The sequence below is a fragment of the Myiozetetes cayanensis genome, unplaced genomic scaffold (assembly GCF_022539395.1).
Source record: "Myiozetetes cayanensis isolate MyiCay16 unplaced genomic scaffold, myiCay2020 scf9, whole genome shotgun sequence".
Taxonomy (NCBI): Eukaryota; Metazoa; Chordata; class Aves; order Passeriformes; family Tyrannidae; genus Myiozetetes; species Myiozetetes cayanensis.
Genome location: NW_026088185.1, coordinates 10,965,990 through 10,984,132, shown reverse-complemented (window position 1 = coordinate 10,984,132; position 18,143 = coordinate 10,965,990). Strand labels below are relative to the sequence as shown.

The 18,143-nt window shown below is 43.6% G+C and overlaps 1 protein-coding gene across 3 annotated transcripts; it reads left to right on the top strand.

Annotated features, from left to right (window-relative positions):
- The first annotated feature begins 267 nt into the window (after positions 1 to 267).
- ORC2 (origin recognition complex subunit 2) lies at positions 268 to 18,064 on the top strand. 3 transcript variants are annotated; one of them, XM_050340579.1, is made up of 17 exons: positions 270 to 586; positions 851 to 1,013; positions 1,361 to 1,504; positions 1,791 to 1,877; positions 3,190 to 3,279; positions 4,559 to 4,590; positions 5,776 to 5,833; positions 6,723 to 6,907; positions 7,500 to 7,598; positions 9,167 to 9,276; positions 11,896 to 12,028; positions 12,428 to 12,524; positions 13,725 to 13,871; positions 14,989 to 15,160; positions 15,444 to 15,505; positions 16,246 to 16,364; positions 16,962 to 18,064. In XM_050340579.1, exons 4-17 carry the CDS (start codon positions 1,865 to 1,867, stop codon positions 17,046 to 17,048), a joined length of 1,404 nt encoding a protein of 467 aa, XP_050196536.1. In that variant the 5' UTR covers positions 270 to 586; positions 851 to 1,013; positions 1,361 to 1,504; positions 1,791 to 1,864; the 3' UTR covers positions 17,049 to 18,064. The 3 variants fall into 3 exon arrangements, with proteins under 3 accessions (XP_050196535.1, XP_050196536.1, XP_050196538.1); XM_050340581.1 differs by having other exon boundaries at positions 501 to 586; positions 870 to 1,013; XM_050340578.1 differs by lacking the exon at positions 851 to 1,013 and having other exon boundaries at positions 268 to 586.
- Positions 18,065 to 18,143: the final 79 nt, after the last annotated feature.

Below are 18,143 nucleotides of genomic sequence, written 5' to 3'. Positions count from 1 at the left end.
CGGGGCCGCGGCGAGGGCCGTGCCTGAGGGCGGGCGGTTCCGTGCGGGGCTCCCCGCGGCGAGGGCCGTGCCTGAGGGCGGGCGGTTCCGTGCGGGGCTCCCCGCGGCGAGGGCCGTGCCTGAGGGCGGGCGGTTCCGTGCGGGGGTGCCCGGGGGCGGGAACGGAGCTCCCCCCCGCTCTCCCTCCCCTCAGCACGCCGGGCATGCGCCCCGGGGCCGCGCCTCCCTGGCGGCGGAAGTCCCGCCCCGGCGCAGGAGCGGGCGGCGGGTTGGCCTGGAACGGGTCGCTGACGGCGCGGCCGCCGCTGTGGGGGCGGGTCGGTCCGAGCGCTGGCTCCATGTGAGCGCCGTTCCGCCTCCTGCTGCCGCGGCCGGCGGCGCGGGGAGCGGGCGGGACCCCGGTCCTGGCCCCGGTCCCGGCCCCGGTCCGCCGGAGCGGAGCCGTGAGGGGTGAGGTGAGGTGAGGCGAGGCGAGGCGGGGCCGCCATGAGCCGCATCGAGGGGTCGAGCGGCGGCCGCCGCCGCGTCCTGCAGGTGAAGTTCGTGCCCGACGACGAGGTCCTGAAGCACATCGTCGACGACACAGGTACAGCCGGCCCCGGGCAGCGCCCAGCCCGGCCCCGCCCGCCGCTCCCAGGGCGCTGGGAGGAGGGTCTGAGCAGCCGCCGCGGCCCCCGGGAACGGGGCTCTGCAGCACCCGGGTCGGGCTGCGGCCTCCTCCAGGGTCGTTCTCCCGCGACCGCCCCCTCCGCGGCTGGTCTCTGTCCCGCCCGGCACAGGATGGGCGGAGCGAGGCTCCACGTGGTGGGTGCTGTAGGAGAGTTTTGCTGCAGTTTTGACTACTTTTAAGGTTTGGAACCTCTGTGGAGATGCTTCAGACTTGCCAGTACAAGGCACGGAGCATTCGGATCAGACACTGCTGGTCCTGCTTTGAGCAGAAGGTCAGACACACGGTTTCCAGAGGGGTCTCAGCCTAAATTCTCCCACGAGTGTTCTGACAGCTTACAGGCAAGGTATTTTCCACTTGCTCCCCTTCACCATGAAAGATGGGGCACGGCAAGTACCGTCCCCTTTGCATGCAGTGCAGTAACGTTTGAGTCACTGTCATTTTGCCCCAACTGTGGAAGGTGGTGTGTGCTGAAATGGGTGTCTTGTCTTTACGGACTGCAGAGGCCAGCATTTCTGGAGAAGAAGGGACTAATGGTTGTAGGGTCAGCTGCTGACCAGGTCTTTTTTAAGCGGGACATCTCAGCGTTGTATTTGTTATAACAGGAACTTGGTCTCTGAGTTGGGTGGCTGCAAACTACTGCAATAGAAATCATGAAATAGCAGGAGGTTAAAGCTTTTATTGCAATCCTAGGTAACAAAGTACGGAAGGACAAGCCTCAGCCGAGTATCAATTTGAAGAGATTTGTGAAGAAGCTTCAGAATATTTCAGATGATGAAGCTCAGGAGATCCTAGAAGAGAAGAACTATATTGCTACTCTTGGAATATGTGCCCAAGGTATTAACAGGAGAAAACGTAACACATCTGTGACTCCCGGAGATTCTTGCAGTGTCAGGGCTGTACAATGCCGGTGAAATTGCTTTTGAGGGCTGAACCAGCTCTGGCTGTGGTTGTGGAGAGGCAGAGGAGAAGATTATGATTCTAGGATTTTATTATGATATTTATTTTATAACACCTGCAGTATAAAGAGAGACAAATAGTGAAATGTTGCATTCCATATTTCTTGGGTTGGGAATTTTATCAGTGCTTTTGAAATAGCTGCAAGTAACATTTCTTCTCACAGATCCAGTGGGAAATGGCACAAGTGTAAGCGGTGGTGAAGTTTATTCATTTCAGACTCCCAAACGCTCCAGTAAAATGGCAGAGCTGGGTATGTTTTGCTCTTTTTTCTTTCAGTCTTGCTGTCTGTGGTCTTTTTATGAGTATTCTTGCTTAAGTGATTTGTCACTTCTTTTTATTCAAAAGCTATAATTGCAGTATTTCAGTAGCTTTTATAGGTCTTTGAATCAGTCTTCATCAGAAACAAAAGCACAGGGGTAGGACAAAGCAACAACATGATGGGGGTAAGAAATACAGATAATAAACACATAAGAAAATGTAGAAGTTTCTTAATGCTGGGAAAAAGTGCATATAAATGCCAAAGGATGGCAGGTTTTTTATTAGTATAAGTTAGAAGAATATGAGAATATCCTCAGTATGTAGCAGAGAATCAAGAAAAGGCTGTGTTAGCTTTGTGTGTCAGAGGATTTCTACTCAAAGTGTCTGAGCGTGCTTGCTTGGCTAACTGTGGACTTCGAGTCCACAGTCCTGCAGAAAGTGGCAGTTCTGGAGAGAGTGGACTCTTGGTTCAGATAAGATGCTTGAGGCCTGTTGTCACTGTTTCTTCTGACTTGAAGAGTCTTTGTATGTCCAGCACCTCTGAACCTCATTAGGGTTTAGCTGTCACAGCTACTGATACATCCTCCAAAGGATGATCTGAGGGAGAGGGATCATCCTACTGTATCGCTATACAGAAACAGGTTTTGGTGCCTGTTTAGCTTCTGCTGTGTCTTGGGAAATTGTGTGTTCCTTATCTCACACTCCTTCTGCAGCGGGGTAGGTTTCACTGGTGCTCTCTCCTGGAGCCACCTCAGTTTGAAAACGGAAGTCACACAGTGCTGGGCTGTTTGTCACAGTGTTGTTCCAGGCTGTTGGGCCTGCAATGGTAGGGACTGCTTGCAGGTTATGGGGACCTTTCACATGCAGATCAGTCATTTGACTTCAGCTTGTAGTGGTAAGTAGTACAAAGAGGTAGATAGTTCCTCCTGGGCAACTGATGTGTTTGCTATACCCAATGCTTTACTGTGTCCAGCTGAGCAGCTTTAAAGGGCTAAGTGAGCATGACCAATCATCTCATTTGAAGGCATGGTCTCCCAGGCAGCAAAATGTGCTCTGCCATTGCCTCAGCCATACTTCTAAATTTAATTAACTGAGGAGTTCAGTCTTTGAAAATCTTTGCTGAGGATTAAATTCACCATTGGGGTTAGAAAAAAAAAAAAGGAAGTATCTGGTGCGCTTCCTGCAACAGCTAAGGAATTAATACTTGGAGAGCATTTCAGGTATATGGCTCCATGTCTGACTACCCAGATCTGGAAGTTTTGTACCTGACATGTGAAACTTCTTCCTTTTCCCATTTCCTACAGCGTCTGAATTAGCCCACACACCAGAACAGAGAGTGACACCTGATCACTCCAAGGGCCTTGAGAAGAGAGCAAAGACTCCTCAAAGTAGCAGTAAGTCCTATGATGGTTTGGACAACTGAAGCTGAGTGAATGGCGGTTATGTTTCTATTGGGGTGGTGCAGTGAATGCTTGAGTGCCAGCTTCTGTCATGCTTGAATGTTCTAATCAGCCTAACACCACAGGCTGAACTGTTTGCTGTGCATGGCCTCTGCTTCACCTGGGTGTCAGATTTCTTCTGCCCTGCTGCTCTAGAGGAAACAGGAGCTTTTTTCTTATCTGTTGCTGTGACATTTAACGACTTCCTCTGCATTCAATGGAAATACTTGCACTTGAGAGAGTTATGAGTTGGGTTGATGTGTTAAGCATCAACTAGGTAGGAGTGTGTGGGTGTTCATGTGTAAATTCACACTTTATTATATAATTTTTAAGGGACAAATACAGGTGGGAGAAATCAGTGCATGTCAGCACTGGCAAGAGCACATGCCTTTGTACTCAGAAATGGAGTCTGATGTGCTTAGGGAGAAAACATTACCTCATCTTTCTGCCTCTTCCCTCCTGCCAATGGCCTCCCAAGGCTGTGACCAGAATTAAAAGCTACCTTCTGTGGTAATAACATTGACTGTTGTGTGAGTCTACACAGGCAGGCAGCTGGAACAACCACAGACTCATGGCTGGAACACGAAGAGTAAATTTATTTCCGTTACCTCACTAACGATAGGGCCCCTGAGGCAACACCTGGGCAGAGGCACAGGAGTGGAGATGGTGTAGGTACCAAGTGGAGATTCAGGCCAAGTTTGGTCCAGTGCTAGAGGATCACCAGCCTGCTGTTTACACTGGTCTATCAATGGCTTCACACGTGCGCATAGTTTACCACCGTGCTGTGATTTTCACTGTGTTTTGATCTTCTCTGTGCCAATACTGGGAGCTTGAGCCTCCTCATTCACCCTCCCGTTAGGGTGTCTTCAGGTCTAGCAAGCACCTGTGTTGTCTAGACACGGATGTTCTACTTCTCAAAGCATACAGAGAGCCACCAGCAATAGACATGGTATATATGTGTTTCTACATTGCCACTTGAGTCTTTGCTATCCCCAGCTGCAGGGTCACTTGAGCATATTTGTAAGTCTCTTTATCAGTCTTCCACTTTTAACCCATTCCTCCCAACAATTGTCTTTGTTCTCTCCTTGCCTACCTGTGAGGAGCTGGAGTCAGGGAGCTGACATTCTGGTGCAGTGTACCTTTGAATAGTGCATGCCTGGTTTTCTACTGGGTCACCTTGTGCCACTGTGGAAAATATGCGACACTCTGTACAATGCTGTTTCTTGTTTTTCAGAGCATTCAAGTTCAAACAAAGAGCAGCTGAGGGTGAGTGATGACTTTAGCTTGCTTGGATTTTGGTTGGGGTTTTTTTCCCCCTACTTTTAAAACTTGAGGTGGCCAGTCAGTACAGTTCTGGAAGGGAAAGACCTTGAAAAGCCTAATCCAACCACACAGGAGTAACTGAAATGAGAACCAGAGCTACCATTAATGAGGACTACAGGGCTTGGAGTCAGTAGGCAAATAGTGGGTTTGACAGCTTAATTACCATGGGTGGAAACTATTTCCTTGCACCACACAGGTGAGGATGCTAGACAGTCCCTTAATACACAGTTAAACTCATAGCTTTGCAGTTTCTCGCTAGAAGAAGAAAAAGCTTTAATTGTAAGGAGTGCTGTTAGAACAGGAGTTCGAGAACTGTGGTGCTGTTCAGTTTCTTACTTTAGCATTGGTTTATAAATTGGGATAATGGGGGGATGTAACTTAATCTTGTGTTTTGTGATGCTACGGAGAGATACTGTCCAGAACTGCCAGTTGTGGTTCTAGAGTGGAGCAGTTGGCTTTCTAAAATGGTCATACACAACTTTTCTGGCATAAGGTTCCAGGATGAGATGTGCCTGAAAAAGAGATGCTGTTGTGGGAGACTGTATTCAGTCCATGATGATTTCACATCCACTCTGTGAGGATCAGCAAAAGTGTTTCCTAAGTGTTGCAGACTTGATCCAGTGTCCAAGTCAGGCACGTGCTTTACACGTATGTAAGGAAGATGTGCCACTACAACCTGATGAGCGCAGGCAGCTTGGGTTCCCTGTGCTGTCCTTCTGGGCTTAGTATGCTGAGTGATAGTTGTTTTCATAGAGGGACTTCAAAAGACTTTGAGTAGACAGCATGGTGTGGACAATGACTGCTGTGGGGATCGAAGCATTTCCAGTTTGTCATTGCTTCGATTTGACTCTTCCTGAGGGACCAAGATTGGCATCTTGTTTGGAGATTCACAGTTTTCTACCCTCCATCTCAACGCATGAGTTGAAAGAACTAAGCCCCTTTTGGAACCGGATCCTGCCTCCCTCTGAAGGCAAAACAAGAACTCTCCATACTTACTGCTTCTGCTTTCCCAGTTTCACGTGGGCTGAAAAAGTTTGGAAATGTAACCTGATTCTACTCTTTGCTTGGCAGAGGGCTGTTTAGAGGAGACCTACGTTTCTTCTTCTAATGGACGTTTTTTCTTTGCAGAGTAAAAAGAAAGAATTTGTGTCTACCACACCTTACAGACTCAGAAAGAGGCTAGCAGGTAAGGATCAGCTTTGGCAGTCAGCTCCCACAGCCAGTGAGGCGTTGTGTTCAGGAGAGAGTGTTTTTCCTGTGAGCTTCTGCCTGTAGTAGCAGTGGGACTGAAGCAATCAGCTTCATCCTGCAGAGAGTGTAAAAGTGTCCTTTTATTGACCTTTTCCCTACAACTGATAATTACTAAGGTAAGGGGTGGAAAGGTTAGAAGCACCAAGTTGCCAAACTTCAGTAACATGATCAAAAGAGACAATCTTCCAGTAATCTAACCTGTGCTGACACTTAAATGTGGAACAGTTGCTTGAACCAGTCCATAAAACTTTTTGATGGCTGGGATATCCACGATAAAGTATTCCAATGGTTATTCCAACAACTGGTTGGCTATATGTGCTCTGAGTGAATGCAGAGGAGAGTTTAGTACATGGTGTTTCATCTTCTGTTTCTTTTGTGTTGAGAGACCAAGACTGAGCCAGATTTCATCTGTGCTCTTCAATCAACACTGCTAACTGAGGTATTTTAAAAAACCTTTTTACAGAGTGTGACTTAGAAGATACTCAGCTTGGGTGATTGGCATTTGGGAAAACTGATGCAGAGATTCTAAGAGAAATAGGGAATTCCATTGTCCATTTTTAGTCACTTTTTGTGGTAGGATTATGTTTCTTAGTTGGTATCGAGGAGCAAACTTTACTTAACAATACTTTGTAATGCTAGAACTGGGAAACAAACGACCATGTGTGTTTGCAGTTCTCTTAAGCATTGATTTTACCTTTCTGTGAAACATAATTAGGATTCAAATGCTTGAAAAATATATCAAGAATACGAGAGTGTGAGATGGTGCAAAATGGGTTACATGTAAGAAGTCATTCCTAGCTTTTAATCTTAAATTTGTGCTCTAGCTCCAGATTCCTATTTAGAAAGTGAGAGTGAATATTCTGCTTCCTGCTCAGAGGAGGAGGATGAAGAAGATCAGCAAGAAGTCAGCACTGTTTTATCAGGTCAAAAGACCCCAGCAAAAACTAAGGCTGCACCTACACATCTTCCCAGAAACAGCCTAGCCAAAAAAAATAAGGAGGAAAAGATGGTGAGTGTGCAGAAATTCTGAGCTAGCAAACATGAAGGGATGTGTAGTGACAATACACTGTTAGTGACCACACCTGACTGTGGGGAAGGGCTGCTGGACTCATTTCAAATCAAACCAGCTGGGTTGGCTTTTGCTGTACTTTTGAGCAATCCCTGTTGGACAGGCATCACGTGAGCCTGTGGGCTAATCCCCTCTGTATCCTTAGCAGCTTCAGAAGGAGAAGTTCTAAGATGTCCATGAAGCAGGAGACCTTGTATTGATAAAGGATGAAGGAATTGATTCCTGTAGCACCAAAAGAAGCACACATTACTGTTCTGGATTGGTGTTTAGCCTAATTGTCTTATTTTCTTCTGGCACCAGGGATCCTCAAACTGCCTTAGAATTAAGTGTCATGTTCTCTCTCTCAGAATCTCTTTTCTGTCTTGTCTTCAGGAAAGAACTATCTGACTAGGTTGGCATTGGCAGAATGCTACTATAAAAGCCATTTTTGCAAATATTTTCTGTCCTTCTCATCATCCTTGCGCTATGTCTCATACTGGCCATCTTAGGGAGAGGGAGGAGGAGTGTGGCTGATATGGCTGTCCTTTTACAGAGCAACCTGGTGGAAGAATACTTTGAAGCTCACAGTAGTTCCAAAGTGCTCACTTCAGACCGAACGCTGCAGAAGTTGCAGAAAAGGAGATTGAATCAGGTACGTTCACAGTGAATAACACAACTCTCAGAGCTTTTGATTTCTTTGATGAAGATTTCCCTCATCAGAATTTCCTAATGTCGCTATTTTCACTTTATTTTTGCTCATTACATGCTGGGTGGTAACACTGATTTAGGTGGCTTTTTAAGCAGAATGTTCCCTACTGCTGCTCTGAGCAGGAGCAGTGCCCAGTTGTTGGAATCTGAGACAGGAGGGAAAATGCAGGCATTTTTGGGTGAGCTGCAGTTACCAGAAGAGGTTAAAGTTTGCTTTTAGGAAAGGGGAAGAGGGAGAAGCACAACTGTAGAGACCTGTTTTTAAAATTATCACCAAAACAGTGTTTTGTCAATGAAATGATATGGGGAATTACAAGCTGTCTTGACTGTGTATGTGTAGAGGAAATAAAGAGAGCTCTTTTAATCTGAACACTACTGGATCAAGCCACTTGCAGGACTGGAACAGCACAAAGTGTTGTCACCTAGTTTGTTAGATTTACTCTGTTCCTTTCCAGTTTCTAGTAGACAGGAATCTTCTGATTGTGGTGACCGAGTTACTTTATTTTTCTAATTTCTGTAAGACAGTTCAGAGCAAGGAGTTGTACTCTGCATGGACAGGTGCCAGGGAAGTGTGTAGAATATTTGGAGTTCTTGTGTCCATGACTGCTTTTTGTACCCATTTATGTTGTAAAAGATGGCATGTATGCAGACTGCCTGATGCCTGCTGTTGTCTGGAATTGCTGCCCAGAGAAACACCTGGATTCTTAACAAGTTCCTTCGTAACATCTCTGGAAGGAAATCAAGGCTTTCAGTGTTAAATCTACTGCTGGCTTCAAAGCAATCGAAGGCTTAGCAGTTCTGTCTCTCAGTGCTTTGTTTGTCTGATACCTTGCAGCTGCCTTTCCAGTGTAAACTATCTTCTATTGCAAGGGAGTGGAAAGCAAAGCTCTTAAAATTGAAGAGAAAGGAAGGCCAGTGTAGATTTGATGCCACTTATGCTGCCATTCTGATTAAACATCAGCATCACAGCACGCCTTTAAAGCTGAATTATTCCTTTGGTTCTTCATGCTTTTGAAATAATACTTTTTCTACGTTTAGCTGTTATTTCCTTTCTGCTGATGGGTTTTTAAACATTCTCTTGAAGTGACAAACACCTGAACCTTTGCTAAGCATGTTGCTGAGCCTTTGCTGCCGTGAGCAGGGATGTGATATTGGCACCTTCCTGGTGCAGTGCTCGGGGCTGTGTAAGCTCTGAGCGGGCCTGTTATTTCTGTAGTGGTTTTCCCATACTTGGCAGAACGACAAAAAACACAGTGTGATATCTGCTCTTGTCCTACTCTGGCTGTCATTTCCCATAATGAGTTTACTTAATCTCTGCTTTGTGTCTCCAGTAGCAAAACTGTGCTTAGGGGGTCTTCGTGGAAAACAGAAACAACCACAAATTGAATGCACTGACAATGAAAACTATTCTCCCTAGCTAGAAAAAGCACACTAGAGGGTGTTTTTAAGGACTCCAGATATGCCTTGTTTTCTTCTCTGCTTTGAATGACTGTCATCTCTTTCTCAACTCAGGAAACACTGCGTGAGCTTCTGAAAAAAGCTCCCGTTGCCTATGCTGCTGAAATTAAAGAACTTAACCAGCAACATGAATCCTTGTTTTCCAAGTGGATGCTGCAATTACAGTAAGTATTCAATGAGAATCACTGAATAAGCCTAGTAAAAAGGCACTGCCAGTAAACTTACATTTAGTCAAAGACATCCTGTGGATGAATTAAGGAGCGATTTTTTTTCATATGTTTGATTGCTTAAATTTAAAAGTAGGTGACATTAATGTAGTTCAATACTTCCTGCAGACCAACTCATATCTAACTCCTTAAACTGAATGCCTGAAGTGCAGTGATGTTGCATTCTACCTAGCTATTTGCCTGTGCCTCTCTAAACCAATCTAGAGGGCATTCACAAACAGGGAACATGAATAATGAGAAAACAGGGAAAATTAATGATGAGAAAAAGTGTCCTTTGTGAGGAATTGGTTTTGGTTACAGCAGCAAGCTGGTAGTGAGTAGCCCACCACCAATTTCTTCAGTGTGTTGCTATCTCCAGTGGTGTAACAGTTAACTTTGAATGCCTGCAGTACTTAATTATCTGGGCACAAAGAAACCTTAATGCTTTTGGAAATATTGGCACTATAAATTTTATTTGGGTTTGTGTGTATCTTCATGGTAAGGAGAAAAGAGTGAACATTCAGAAAAGCAAACGGAACTATAGAGAGCTGTGAGATTCTGAAGTGCCTTAGAAAAGGCAAACCACCAGCTCTGAAGTTAAGTGCTGAGGCTGGAGCCAGTACTGATGAGGAGAGAGCCCCTTGGAAGCTTTGCTAGGGAGTGGAGTGTAATGAAATCTGTGGTCCATGGGGAGTGCCAAAGCGTATGAAAAAGACATAAGCTGTGAAAATTGGAGAGCTGCAAGAGGAGGAGTTCTCTGTGACTCAGAGGTCTGGGGAAATGGTTAGAGATCAACATGGCAGGGCAGAAGGAACAAATCCTTAGGTGACACTGAAGGGAGCGACAGCTGTTGAACACCTTACCTTTGGCCAGTGCTTTTTGAGTAACCTGATAAAGTTCTGTCTGGTCAAGATGATGCTTTTCCTGCTTCTGAAAACTAAATAAAGCTTTGTGATTCCTGTGATGACCTACCCTTAAGAGTAAGGAATCCCTTAAGATTCAAAAATGATCATTGGTCAAAAGGAACAACAAAAATCAGAGGGTCCACAAACAATCAGAGAATTAGTAAATTATTCACATGGCATAGAAATTGGTATGTTAGTCCCTGATCTACTATATAGGCATATGGTTCTGGATAAAGGGGTAGGGTAGAAGGGAAAAGAGAAATTAAAGAGGTTAATTAAACAGGGAGATTAAAGAATTAAAGAAAAAAAGAGACAAAAAGAAAAAGGAAAAGAGAGAGAAAAAGGGATCACCTGCCTTTGCTCTGGCATCAACGCAGCTCATGGGATGCTGATCTTGGTCTCAGCACTGATCCACCTGATAAGCAACAGTCCAGCTATGCCAGTCTGGCTGAGGAGATGTCCACCTGGGCTTGAGGGGTACCTCTTCATGGATGGGTTTGTCACTTTTTATGCTAATTAGTTATGCACAGTCAGTTCTTTTAGGCCTTTCTGGAAATGGGTCAGAGGGCTTCAGGGGTCTTCTGTAGTTCCAGTCCCACCTTATAGTCCACATCCACTTCCTGCCAATCATTCCTGCACTTGCACTGTACTGTCTTGTGGTTCTTTGTCACAGAAAGTGCTGCCCTATCTCCACTTAGCCCCCCTTTTCCAGCAAAACTGGTTCTTCCTCATGGTGTGTTAATACCAATGATCCTTCGTTATTACCAACAATTCTTGTCTGTTATTATTAACAGTCCTTGGAACTGAGACCTGAAAATGATTTCACTTTGGACCACTTCTTATAGGGTCACAAGAGACTGGGCTTCAATCACAGTGATTTTTTGCATCCTGGTCGCAATTCGAGTCAGTAACTTTCTTTGAAGGTTCAGCAACCGAAATATTGTTCCACTGCTGCTTGTTAAAAAACACATGCTCATTATACACCACTAGTTCCTGGGAACAGACAGCGTTTCTGATAAGTTGGAGAGGGGTTTAGTCCAGGTGCAATTTGGCAAGACCAAGGCCTAATGAGCATTTCTCAGATCGCAGTGAAGCCTAAGAGAGGAGTGGATGTGACTCAAGTCAGTTTTTCTGGGACTTTACAATTAGCTACCATATTCTCTTTGTGCTTTCCTGCCTCTTTTTCTGTGGGACAATTAGGATAAGAAATAGAATAGAGTAATTTTGCTTTGAAATAGTGCCTGTGGATCAGAGTGGAAAATCAGCGTGAACGCTTGCTTTTCTGCTTGTAATTGCTGTGACCTGTGAGAAACATTTAATATAACCACTGGTGATTAGATAATGTGAGTGCTGGTTACATTTGTAACCTGAAGTTTTAGATGTCCTATCACGTTCTTAGTCAATACCATTTTCTTACATAGATGTTTTGCTGAATTTGTGAGCCTCTAGGCTGCTAAAATGCTTCTTTTAGTAGGATGCACATACCACATTTCAGATTCCTTGCAGCTCATCTTATTGATCAGCTGTCAGCTGAAGGGTAGCCTGTAGTTGACAAAACATGAAAGTTTTTAGAGGCAAGATTGCAATGGATCATTTTGCTTAATAAATGTGTGAACCTAAAAGACAGACTTGTACTTTTTTGATTCTGTGTATTTTGCTCACTTTTCTGCAGCTTGGGTTTCAATATCGTGCTGTATGGACTGGGCTCAAAGCGTGATTTGTTGGAGAAGTTTCGTACATCTCTGCTCCAGGATTCTGTTCACCTTGTGGTTAATGGATACTTCCCCAGCATCACCGTGAGATCTGTAAGTGTGGGAAAAGCTTATGGCTTATGTAGTCATCCTGTTTTACAGATACCTCTTAAGTCTTTCAATGTAAAATATTAAGGAAGCCTGCTGCATCCTATAGCAGCAACCTCTTGGATGAAGAGCAGTTCCTCTCTCTCTTAAAGAAATTATCCCATGCGTTTTCCAAGGAATTGCAGTTATTCCTATCATTATTAGATACTCATCACTCTGAAGCCTTATTTTATGTCACTGTTTTGAAAAGGGGTAGAAATTTTTGTTCGTTTGTTTGTTTTGACTGTTTTGGGGATTTGATGGTAAAAATCGGATTACCTCCCACATGAGAGTGAAGGGCAGTTTCATATTTTCTGCACTTCAGTGCCAGATCCCTTCATAAGGGACTCCTGTTTCCTTTTTCAGATTCTCAACTCCATCACAGAGGAGGTATTGGACCATATAGGAACCTTCCGCAGCCCCCTTGACCAACTTGAATTCATTACTAAAAGGTTTAAAGAAGGTAAAATGACTAATTTGTACATTCAAATATTAGAGTTTACTTGCTGTTAGGAGAGCATTTCTTTCCTCATAGTTTTTATATGTGCAGTTACAGTTTCTTAGTGTATTATAACTGGTATACTCCCTTGCTTGTAATTTATGCAACATACATGAAAACATATGCACCAGAAATATATTTGTGCATGATCCCAAGCTGTTGCCTCGGTCAGTGCTTTACATCAGGACAGCAGTGTGAAACAAGCACCTTAGAATTGGTTTCAGAAGGAAAATTAAACATATCCCCACATGGAATGCTTGCTTGAAATACCTTTGAACATCTCTTTTACTGCTTTTATATACGTTATATACATTGCCATGGAATCTTATTTGTGCGTGGCATTGGTGTTTCAGTGTTTACATTTTGTTTTGCATCATTACCCATCATTTCTGATGGGACTAAGTGAAAAGACTGCTGAACAGCAGTGTGCACCTTGATGTACATAAATCAAGTACACTATAGCTGATCTGACTGGGAGTCTGAGGAACCCTTGGTTTTCACTGGCAGACAAGTATGTATTCATTTGCACAAGTTCCAGAATTGTTTCTGGACTGAGGAAGTGGCTGTTCCTAGGGATAAATACAGCAGCAAGAAGCTATCTGGAAATTTTAACATCTACCATTTGCATTATCCAAGCTAGGTCTTTGTAACTTTCTTTCAGGACTCAGTGGGAAAAATTTCCAATGAAGTTAATATGTTTTGTATCTAACCCTTAATAGAAAATGCATTTTCATTGTGTGAGGAGGAGCTTAAAGATCTTAGCCATGTAACTCAAAAGCAGCTGAACAAACTGTGCTCAGGCTTCTATTCTAAAATATAATTTAATGACCTTGAGTTGCAAAGAGATGCATAGCTAAAAGGGCAATTCACGGTAAAGCTGTGAGCAAGTGAAAAGTGGATTATAACAGAAGAGTTTAAACTGAAAAAAAAGAACTGTAGCTGTAATGACAACTGTGATACAGTGAATTGAGAAAAAGCCTTTTAGGTGCTCAGAGAAACAAAGTGTGGGATCGAAGTAAGCTGTACAAGGAAAGTGATTTGATATTGGAGTGATGTATATGGAGCCTGATGGAGTAGACTTGTCCTGTGCTGCACTGGGAATGGGAAACCAGCTTGTGTGCAGTTTCTTTGATTGGTTCTCTGCTGTTTTTTCTGACCTTGCAGATTCATCTTTAGAGCTCTATGTCCTCATTCATAACCTGGACAGCCAGATGTTGAGAGGAGAAAGAAGTCAGCAGATCCTTGCACAGCTATCCTCTCTGCCCACTGTTTACCTCATTGCCTCTATTGATCACATCAATGCTCCTCTCAGTGAGTTCCCTGATCTAGCAAAGAGAAGAATCTGCATTCTGCTTTGGGGCTGCTGTTTCATAAGCTCTTGCATTTACTGTTGATGTGTTGAACAGTTCTGTTGATGTGTGTATAATCCCCACTATGGTGGTACTGAACCAAAACTGTATAAAGATACTGAGAAATAATACTGATCATAATATACAAATAGACTCCAAGTGTCTGGCACCCTCTGATTTTAGGGACTTACTGAGCTGGAAATAGGATGTTATGTCTGTCACTGCAACTAAACACTTCTGCTTATCGGCCAGTGTTGTGGGCAGAACAGAAGCTTCAGACAAAGTTGATTAGAGAAGCCCTCCCATGGAGCCATGAGGTGCAGAAAGGACATACCCCTGCTTTCTAAACTCCTCCTCAGAGAGGAGTCTGGGTGTGGCTGTGTGCAATCTCAGTGCCACACTCAGTAGGTGGTTTATATCTAAAGGATTATGTGGGTGTAACTGAACTTTGTCTTGCGGGATTAAGGATGGCAAACCAAATACATAAATAAATGTGGGTTTTTAAATTGATTAAGATGATGATTAGACTAAAAGATCTTAATTATTTACTACAGAGTATAGGTGGCTATAACTACTAGTACAGTGCACTATTTTTGAAGGAATATTGAAGAACTTATATTAAAGCTAGCGAAACCAATTATTAAGTAGAGATTGATGTTACTTACCCATACCAACAACTGTGGGCAAATCTCTTTAGCTCAGCCTTCAGAAGTAACTTTGAGGGGCATTCCCACTCAAGGAAGGAATCTGCACACACTCTGAGAAGGGCATTGTTCAAACTGGTTTACCCTCACTCTGGGCAGAGCATCCAGCTACAGCTGTTTGCACACTGTTGACTCTGGAAGGATTTACAGTCTATGAAACTGGTATGGAAAAGAGATGATTGCAGATGTTTTGTTGAAGAGAATTTGTCTTGCTGGAACAGGAAGTGTCTGGGTGTGTGTACTGTGAACTTCACAAGTGTACATAGTTTCCTCAATCCTACAGTAGAACTATGTACATTTTAATATTGCTTATTTAACACCTTAGAAAAGATAAATCTCCCAATTTTGTCTGCTTGCTCTTTTCTCTCTGTCTAGTGTGGGATCAAGCAAAACTGAGTCTTTATAACTGGCTTTGGTATGAAACAACCACATTTAGTCCTTACGTGGAAGAAACATCTTACGAGAACTCCCTTTTAGTACAACAGTCTGGATCTTTGGCTCTGAGCTCCCTCACACATGTCCTGTGCAGTCTCACTCCCAATGCCAGGTAAGACACTCCTACACTTCGTAGTAGCACTTGCTGAGGACACAGTCCTTACAATCTGTGTTCTCTGACAACACTGTTGAAGATGAAGATGGTAGGACCCGGGTTCCAGTTGACTGGTTACTTTAAATGAACAGCATTTGGATAGCATCATCCAGTGATGAGAATCACAACTAGGTCTTTGTGCATAAGGGCAAATCAGTTCATATTTTCTAAAGGTGGGGGTTTGGGTTGTTTTTCAATTACTGTTTTTATTTTGATTTTCTCCTTTCCTCCTTTCAATTAGGGGGATATTCAGATTGCTTGCTCAGTACCAGCTGGAGAAAAAGGACAACCCATCTTACCCAGGTAAGTACCCACCTTTGCTCATCTGTTTGGGGTGTTGCCATTCACAGCAGCTCTGGCTTTTGGTTTGCAGGTTACACCTCCAGCAACAGAAGTGCTGCAACAGTCAGCTCGGTGTCTTTTTAAGTGGCACTGTGTCTGACTCTGACAGGAAATCAATAGACTGGCTAGTTCTGAAGGATCTGCTCTTACTGTTGTCTGCTTTGTTTCTTAGACGTGACTGAGACCATTCATGGGGGGCTGTGGAGTTAAAAAAAATTAAAATTAAGTCTATAAATTTGCATAACTTGCACTTAAAGGATCAGGGAAAGATAGGAGAATTTTTCCCATGCTGCTTCTTTATAGGTGACTTCTGATGTATCCCTGCTTTCTAGGATGCATGTAGAATATTCTGTTGCTATCTGTAATAGGTGCTGCAGTGGATATGAATAACCATGTTAATGGTAAAGAAAGTAAGATAGATGAGTTGGAAATTAGAGAGATTAACCATGTCGGAAAGTGCATTTAAAGTGCTGTTAAAATTCCATTAGGCAACAGCTGACTGGAATGTTAATTCAGCTGTTTTCTAATAATTACTGAAATATTAGCTTGGCTGTAAACTTGAAAGAGGTGATGTTACTGTAGCCACTGTGGTCTGAGCCAAAGCAAGACCTTCAGGCAGAGAAAATACATGGTGTTAGACCTGGAATATTCTGACAATCTTACCACTTTCATTTCTTGTTCTTGCCTTTTTCTGTCTCCAGGGCTGTCTTTCCAAGACTTCTACCAGCAGTGTCGGGAGGCTTTCCTTGTGAACAGTGACCTGACACTCAGGGCACAGCTGACGGAATTCAGGGACCACAAGCTCATCCGGACCAAGCGGGTGGGTTGAGGGAAGAATATAATTCTGGATATTCAGCCACTTTAAATGAAAAAGATGCTTAATTGCTACTGATGCTATATTGTTTTCAATACCTAGGAACTAGCAAGGGACTGAAATTCTGTAATTGCAGCTCTTTCCATGCCTCCAATTTGTCAACACCCTTTACATGCTGTAAAAATGCAGCGTGCTTTGGTTACTCAGCAACCTACGTGTCTCCTCTTCTTGCAGACTGTGAGAAGTAATGGACTGTGGAACCTGCCAGTCTGCTGCCAATAGTTGCCTCTATTTTCACAAGAAAAGAATGCAGACTCATCCTAATAATGAGGCAGTATAGCAGTACTAGATATGGTGAGCTGTGTAGTGTCAGACTAGCACAACACGCTAGAAGATTTCTCACATGCTGACTTTTCTCAGTATTTGTGCATTTCCAGCATTGCTCCAGTGAAATATTTCTGGTTTTTAGTAAAGTAATCCTTCAGAATGCTGGCCAGCTCTTGTCCAGAATGCAGATAAATGGTAGCATAGCAGTGCTGTCTGGTGGCTTGCCTTGCCCTGTACACTGGTGTTAACAGAATGTGTATGTATGTCTGTTCTCAGGGAGCTGATGGTGTGGAATACTTACTGATTCCTGTGGATGACAGTACCTTGACCAACTTCTTAGAGAATCAGGATGAAGATGTGTAATGCCTCTGTGTTCTCAAAGCGTCTGTGGCAAATGCTCTCAAGGGCTGCTGGAGAGGGGCCAATACTCAGATCTCTCTTCCTCCAACCCCACAGCTGCTGGACTGAAAAGTGTTAGTTGTGATGAGACATGCTGGTTGTTCAGGTGGTTTGGAATGATGACTTCTGTAAGCACAGCATCTCCTGTGCTGTAGTTGCATTTGTCTGCTTTGTCTCAGCTCAGATAATGCTGCCTTCATATCTGTGCAGCCAGCCTTACAGTCAGAAAAGCAGACTCGGTAAGACTGTGCCTTCTGCTCTTCTACCTCACCACACATGAGGGTTTGATTGGAGCAATGTAGTTGGGAAGGGCAAATCACAGGATGGTCACGGCTTTAGTTTGTACTAGTGGTGCAGCTTTTCTCAACTGAGTGCTTTCCAGTACTCCTTTACTATTTAGACAAAACTAGCTCCCAGTGTACAAAGAAGCCAAGATTTAAAATGCTAGGAGACCTGCCTCGGCTGTGTGAGGAAAGGAGAAGACTAGTGGGTTTGGGATGCTCTGGGTAACTTTATAAATTCTGGCAATAGAACTGAAGGACTTGCCCCAAACCTGCATCCTTTTATAAGAAGATTTAGATAATCAAAATTGCGATAGACTCAAGTCATTACCTGCTATTTTCCAAGGTGCAATCCAGAAATATGAAAAGGCTGTAAAGCTTTTTTCTTTATTTTTTTAATGCTTGATTGTATATTTGTATTTTTTACATCAGGAGTGTCTGTTGATCCTGAAGGAGGCCTTAAATGCCACTTATAATCTCTCCCTTTTTTTAAGCCCTTAGAGGTTGGGAGACTGCTGAAGTTGGACATCTTCACTGTTTTTTTTTTCTCAGTTATGTGGGAGGAAGCTCTGTAGTTCCATCAACTGTATTCTGCCAGCCAGACTTCAGGGATTCTGTATGTTTAACATCTGGTAGCTTTGTTACAGCTCAGTGTTGTAATAGTTCAGACTATCAAATAAAGTACTTTATTAATTTTCATTATCTTGTCTTCCACAATCTTTTTATGATATAGGAAGACAGAGATTCTTGTGGCAATTGTGCAAAAACCTCATTTTCA